The 7,028-nt window shown below is 34.6% G+C and overlaps 2 protein-coding genes across 4 annotated transcripts; one reads left to right on the top strand and one right to left on the bottom strand.

Annotated features, from left to right (window-relative positions):
• The first annotated feature begins 1,530 nt into the window (after positions 1-1,530).
• On the top strand, positions 1,531-2,587 carry LOC145069459 (nucleolar-like protein). Its single transcript, XM_079016392.1, has 3 exons — positions 1,531-1,957; positions 2,153-2,274; positions 2,340-2,587. Exons 1-3 carry the CDS (start codon positions 1,624-1,626, stop codon positions 2,454-2,456), a joined length of 573 nt encoding a protein of 190 aa, XP_078872518.1. The 5' UTR covers positions 1,531-1,623; the 3' UTR covers positions 2,457-2,587.
• Positions 2,588-2,685: 98 nt separating this feature from the next.
• On the bottom strand, positions 2,686-6,047 carry LOC145069457 (putative E3 ubiquitin-protein ligase BAH1-like 1). 3 transcript variants are annotated; one of them, XM_079016390.1, is made up of 6 exons: positions 5,689-6,046; positions 5,026-5,270; positions 4,674-4,928; positions 3,072-3,213; positions 2,910-2,964; positions 2,686-2,818 (listed from the first exon to the last, which is right to left on the bottom strand). In XM_079016390.1, coding segments are annotated over exons 1-5 (852 nt in total). In that variant the 5' UTR covers positions 5,897-6,046; the 3' UTR covers positions 2,686-2,818; positions 2,910-2,962. The 3 variants fall into 3 exon arrangements, with proteins under 3 accessions (XP_078872516.1, XP_078872515.1, XP_078872517.1); XM_079016389.1 differs by having other exon boundaries at positions 2,910-3,213; positions 5,689-6,047; XM_079016391.1 differs by lacking the exons at positions 2,686-2,818; positions 2,910-2,964; positions 3,072-3,213 and adding an exon at positions 4,464-4,557.
• Positions 6,048-7,028: the final 981 nt, after the last annotated feature.

Raw genomic sequence — 7,028 nt, 5'->3', positions numbered from 1 at the left:
TGATAAAGTGTTGATATTCAGTCTCTAAAAGATGGAATCAGGGACTGATATGACATCCAATCGAGGATTTGAAGAAAACAAATTGGAGACTGAATGAGATATTATCAACGACTGATTTTCTGTCTTTGATACTTCGATGTATTAGGGACTGATTTTCAGTCCTAGATACATAAAAAATTGACTATCCAAGACTAGGTTTCAGGGACTAGTTGGGGACAAGCTAAATCAGTCATTGATTCTTATCAGAGACTGATTATTGACCATCAGAGACTAATCATGTCAATCTCTAATAACCTTTTTCTTGTAGCGGAGAGCCGAGAAGTGTATATCACAGCTTAAAAAGAAGACTTGTATTTATACTTGAAAATTAAGGTTTCCATCTTCCAAATTAGTCAAGTAAATCACAAATTTAATGACATAATCAACGATTTCCAAAACTGTCAAGATATGCCAATCTTACAATAATCACTTATTAGAATTAGATTTTTCCGAAGACTTTATCAACAGCTAGGGGCTTTCCCCCCTTGGACCCCACTAGGGTGTTTCCCCTTGGACCCTAGGGGTCGCGATCCCCTTAACTCCCCTATTTGTCGTACCGACTTATCATTTGATATTATATATGTGTGTACTCCACACACACCGAATATAAATTATAGATTACAAATTATATCCACCTTAGCTCATATATTAGTTCCAATTACACAAAATACGTGATTACACTAAAATTACCAACGCCATATCTAGGGGTGCAAACGAGTCAAGCTACTCGCGAGCTACTCGGGATCGGCTTGTTAAAAGCTCGACTCGAAATCGATTTTAAACCAGCCCGAGCCGAGCTCGAGCTTAATATTAAGCTCGTTTATTAAACGAGCTCGAGCTCGAGCCTATGTCACTAAGCTCGATTAGGCTCGCGAGCCTAAACGAGCCTTACAATATAATTTATTATTATCTTCATATATTTAAATAAAAACATATTTGAGAAATTATGAATTTCGGGTATTAGTAAACGAGCTTCTTAACGAGCTTGAGCCGAGTTTAAGCTTATTTAGGCACATCAAACGAAAAACGAGCCAAGCCCGAGCCCGAGCCGAGCTTCTATAATTCTTTACGAGCTCGAGCCAAGCTCGGTAAAATAAGGGTCGAATCGAGCCGAGCTCGAACTCGAGCCTCGTATAACTTAAACGAGCTCGAGCCGAACTTGGCCAGGCTCGGGCTCAGCTCGGCTCGTTTGCACCCCTAGCCATATGTGTCATTGATAATTTATAAAATATGCTTGAAACGAAGATATCAATAGGAAAATAAAAAGATGATCCGTCTAAGTTACTAAAATGCCTTTATGTGCGGGAGATATGAGGGATCTTGACAGTAATAACCAAAACGACAATTAATGTGATCGACGAATGGTGAAACGAAACAACTAATTACGAAAATTGGGGACCAAAAGTGCAACAAAGACTAAAAGGTTTGTATTTGCCAAAGACGTAATTTACTCATAAAATTGTTATATAGGTAAAATATTATAAAGGACCGCAAGACTTTCAGCCCCGATTATAAACCCTAGTAAACCCTGCGTTCCTCTACCCTATTTGTTCATCTACGCCCTTCACACTCAGCACAACAAAGATGGGTGGTTCAAGAAGAAAGTACAAGAGATCCAGAACCAAGGTCCGTGTAGGGCTTCCGAAGAAGAACCCTAACGTTTTCAAACCAGCCTTCTCTATCCCACCAAAGTTTCGATCCATTGTCGATTTGTCGAAAACCAAATGGGACGACCAAGGCAGTGTTCTTGAGAACTACAAGTCTTTCGGTGTTGTTTCGAACCCCAATCTGCTCGGTGTTCGTTCTCGCACTTCGAAAATCATAGAGAGTGAATCGCTTCAACTCCCTCCTCCCAAATTAGATGGTCCAATCTCTGAATTTGAGCCAATGGATTCTGGCAGCGAACTCGAAGAAGACGGTCAGTTGCTTATGTTACTCAGAATGCACTGCATACTTTATGTTTGGTATCTTTTGATTGATTTAGCTCGTAGAGATGTATATCGCATGAAGTTTGATTCCTTTTTTGTTGATATAAAATTATCATCGTATCATACATAGAGTCCAAGGGCAGGTTTTCGTTTAGGAATTCATTGAACCAGTTTTGGTTTTGCAGATGTAAAATCAGCACTTGGGAAAAAGCGCGTAGACGGGAAAAAAGCCCCTTTGCAACCATTAACAACTATGCAAAGGCTTCATATAGGAGCACTAGTAGAGAAATATGGCGATGATTATCAGGTGAGAAACATAGTTTTATTATTTAAATTTTATTTTTCTTGTGTTCACTGGCTTCCTGTTTGCAGAGCATGTTCATGGATACCAAGCTTAACAAGCTGCAGCACTCAGTAGCCACTCTTGAGAAGCTGTGCCAGAGATATCACATATGTAAAGATAAGAATCCAATGCTTGTTCCCCTTTGATTTATTACATGTTAGTCCCTGGATTTTGCATTTTACAGCAAACTCACATTTCTTGATCCTAGTTTTGACATTTGTATTGTAATCCTGTATGTTTTTCGGGTAATATATGCAACCATTATTAACTTTTTTAATCTTATGATGTCAAAATTACAAAATACAAATACATGTTTGAAAAAGTTAAAATGAAACAACATCTGTGCACAACGATTAGTAACTGAGGCTAGTTATTCAAGGGGTTGTGGTGAAAATCCTGCACTTAAATTCCAAGAAATGCACGTGATTGGGATTCCCAGTGCTCCTTTGCTTGGCGAATTCTTTCTACTCTTTCGTTCTTTAGTCTTTCTTCCCAATATTCAGGACAACTGTTTAAGTTTATAAAAACCCACACCATAAGTATCTTTTTTTACAACTATGGTAAATATTAGCCTAGGGACAATGGTTAATAAAACACACCTTCTACTTAGTAGAATGTTCAGCTCATCTAAATGAAGAGCTCCTTCATAAACTCCTGTCTGGAATTCAACAAAAACACCCACCAAAATTCATCGGGTGAATGATTTGTAGAAAAAAGAAAAAGGATTGAAAGAAAAGGTTAATTGCATAAATTGTAAAGACATGCCTCTCGACAAAGAGGACATTTTGATGTTGGTTCTGCTGCTTTTAATCCGTCTACAATTGTTACTGAGCCAGACTTGCAAGCACACATGTAGCAGAAGATGTGCCCACAAGTAAGAGCCACTGAATCAAATACAGTGTCCTGTTCAGTTGTCAAATCAAAGGATAAATAAATATGTAAAGAATCAAATCATATAGAGTAAGATTTAGTAAGTGTGCTCTATAAAATGCAAACACGTTGTGTTTATTTTATCAAAGTGATGGTGTTTATATCAAATCTGGTAAATAAAGGTTTCTCAAAAAAGAGGTACGGTTTGAAATTTGACATTCTAAGTCAACGAATTCGTTTGTATGTTAATATTACTATTTTAAGTTTTAACTTATTTAAATCTTCGACGGCTCTTGTTTACTACTAAATTTGTTTTTCTTGAATTTTGTAAAGAATTTTTATATTAGATATGATTATTAAAAATAGTTTATTAGGATAGAAGACACTAAAATAACTAAAAAGGGCAGCTTTTGAAGATTGTTATTAAGTGGGTGTTTGAGAGTGTTTTTTAAAATGATTTACAGGCCTATTGATTTTTTAAAAAGTCAGTAAGTTAAAAAGATATTGGGTAAACATTAATTTTATAGGCAAAAAAAGGTTTTTGAATTCCTTGTTTTTCTAAAAAGCCAATAAGAACTTTGAGAAGCAATTCTAAACACGCCTTAAAACTAGCATATAGAAAATGACGCTAAATTAAGCTGGTTGTTTGAAATATATATGTAGAAGATTGTTTTTATTATAATTAATAAATGATATATTTGAGAGAATTTAAAAAGAAAAAATCAATAAGCTCGTTGAAATGCTATTACAAAAAACATTTTAAAAAAATTAGCTTATAAGTTCTTTTTTTTGTTCGACAAACATACAGTATACATAATCATCCATGGTGCGATATGGATTTCATGAAATACCTTTGGTTTAATGAATGCCATTTATATTAAAAAAAACGTTTTGTTTGCGATTTATTTTGCATAATATAGGAGTTTTCACCAAATAATTGAAATAGAGGGCAATAATTTTGCGAAATTGAACACTTTCACAAAGATTATTTTACGAGATCTATGGTTATTTCGTGGTAGTTTAACAAAAAAAAAACATCATGGTACGGTAGATTCCATATTGGTGAATTTAGTGATTATTTCTTAAAACTGAATATATTTCTAATAAAACAATTCAAAATGTTTTAAGAGACGTTTTCATAGTAATTATTCCTTAAAACAAATCTATTTTCAATAAGAGCATTTAAAATGTGGTAAGGGACTTTTCTTAATCCACTTGATTTAATTAAATAATATAACACGAATGTAAGTGGTGGAAATTGGCATCTGAATTAGCACTAGACAAGTGTCAATCCATCCTTCGTTTTGAGTTGATGACAAGGAAATACAATGAGTAGAGTATCCACCAATTAGAATTTAGAATTGGTCAATGTTTAGCCTGATTAACAAACAACAAGTGGAACATAAACAATGCACTTCCCACTTCCACTAAAGAATGCATGCGTAGTGAATAGTGAATAGTGATAGATGAATAAAAGAAGAATGGAAACTTACCAAGCATATAGAACAAGTCAAACCAATCTCAAGTTTCAAGGTATCAGAGAGCTCACATGAAAGTGACGGCTTTCCCTCATTGAACACAAGAGAACAGCCCTCGAATAACTCAGAAGAACGAATACCCTTTCCCTTTCTTTCCCTCAAATTAATATGAAACGCAATAAGTTCACACAACCATGGAGACTGTAATATATCCATATGCATGCTTTGTACTTGTGACCTAAACGCTTGCCCATGCTTTGAGTAATGTATCTACATACACATAAAATACAACATCACTCTTTCCATTAATTAAGTCTTGTTGTTGTATAAATCATGTTTAAAATATATTTAACGAGCGCTTAGCAACCTTGTCATATTTCTTGAGAATTTTACGCATAGCAATGGCATTGATAATTGCGTAACTGACGAGGTCTTTGCCTTCTTTGACCAAAGCACCATGTTTACCCTGCAACTTATCTTTGCACCAAACATAGTACTTGCGAAACCCTGTTGCTAGATGCACATCAAGCAGTTTCTGTGCACGCTTGTTAAAGCATCCAACCACTTCTGACATTTCTTTGAAAAGGGAAGGAAAGAATGTTCCATCGCACACTAGACAAAGTTGTATGATCAAATTCAATTTAGATAAGATTGTATCAACCTCATTCCATAAAAAAAAATCATAACATCGATCCATATGAATCATTCAAATATGAAAACTAAAAATGATATCATCAATCAGCTGATATAAGCATAGGAAAATCGTTATCTTTCCGGCTTGGAGATTAATAAACTATAAGGGGGTTTCGATGTGTGTTCTATAATTGATCGTGAAATTGTTGTGGTTTTAGGTTGTAAATCAATTTCCTTGTTGACATTTAATCAAACACCTTCAGGACAGACTCAACAAAATATGATGATGAAAGTAAAACGCATCGTCTGCAGCTTGGTTTAAATGCCGAATCAATAAGGATCGACATCTCACATACAATGGCAAAACATTTATAGAAAAATGCATAATAAATGGTACCAACGCAATGATGAGGACAAATTGCAGAGCTGCCGTGAGGAGAATCGTTAAGAGGCGACGGCGATTGTGATCGACGAGAATTCTGTGAAAGAATTGTATCAGTACGGCAGCGCTTCAAGATCTTCTTGAGATTTTTAAAACCCACAGCAGGTAATTTCTTCTGATCTTGCGTTTGCATGTATTCCTGGTATTTCTTGCAGAATTTCATCGTGTTTTTGCAAATTAAATTGGGAATGATCTGCTGCTTCTTATACGTTCCTCTAAATAAATAATTAAAATCTGGCACTTTTCAGGGTCAATGAAGATGATGTCCTGGATAATTCTAAAACATTAAAATTTCATTATATACAATTCCATACCCTTTACTTTTGAAAGGTAATTGTTGAATGAATATATAATAACAAATGATTTTTTAAATAATGATGTAACATTTTTAGTATGGAGATTATAATACACTCTTGTAAGGGTGCTCATTTGTTTGAAACTTTTGTCGACTTCTTATGGATTTATTTATAGTCTATAAATACGTATAGTTAAACAACATTTTAGGAATCTCTTTAAAGGGCTAGGGGTGATGGTCTTGTTTTACATCATGGTAGAATGATTGTTTCATATAAAAAACCTCCAACATGTGCAGAATATAAACCTGTAACGAGGAAAACAAAAAGAGAGTAAATTAGTAAATAATAATGCATAATTAAGTAAATCGTAATACAAGCAAATGAATTTGATAACTTGCAATGGAAGCAAACATAGGGGAGTAAGTCAGTGAAGTACCATTCACTAAGGGGCTTCAGGATTAATATTTATATAAATGAATAAAATAGAAATACAAACATATAAACATAAAGCATGCATTGACAAAAGATACCAAAAAAATACAAGCATATAAACATAAAGCATGTACCGACAAAAGATATCAAAAAACAAAAATACAAGAGAAAAGCAAGTAACAAAAGAAGATCTACAAAGGACACAAACAAATAAGACGTTTATATGGACCTAGCCTACTCAACTATCAAATATTCAACCTCGACACCCTCATCAATACATCATCCTTCTAGGATTTCCTCTCCCCCTCTTACCATCAACCATCATCGATTCAATACTTTTAACCATCCATGATGGTAGTCTCCTTCAGACATGTTCATACCATATAAATTCCATCATCTAAATTTGGTTGATCCATGCCAGTCGCCACTCCTAATGAATATTTGATACCGTAATTCAATATCCCTATCCACCAACTAGTACATCATTATCTATGCTACTTCTATATTCCTCACACCCCTTTTTGCTTGACTAACCTTAACATCAATACATCTTGTCAAGTGTAACAT

Source organism: Lactuca serriola, chromosome 8, assembly GCF_051521515.1.
Source record: "Lactuca serriola cultivar US96UC23 chromosome 8, Lser_US96UC23_V15, whole genome shotgun sequence".
NCBI classification, from domain to species: Eukaryota; Viridiplantae; Streptophyta; class Magnoliopsida; order Asterales; family Asteraceae; genus Lactuca; species Lactuca serriola.
This window is presented reverse-complemented; position numbering and strand designations above follow the sequence as displayed.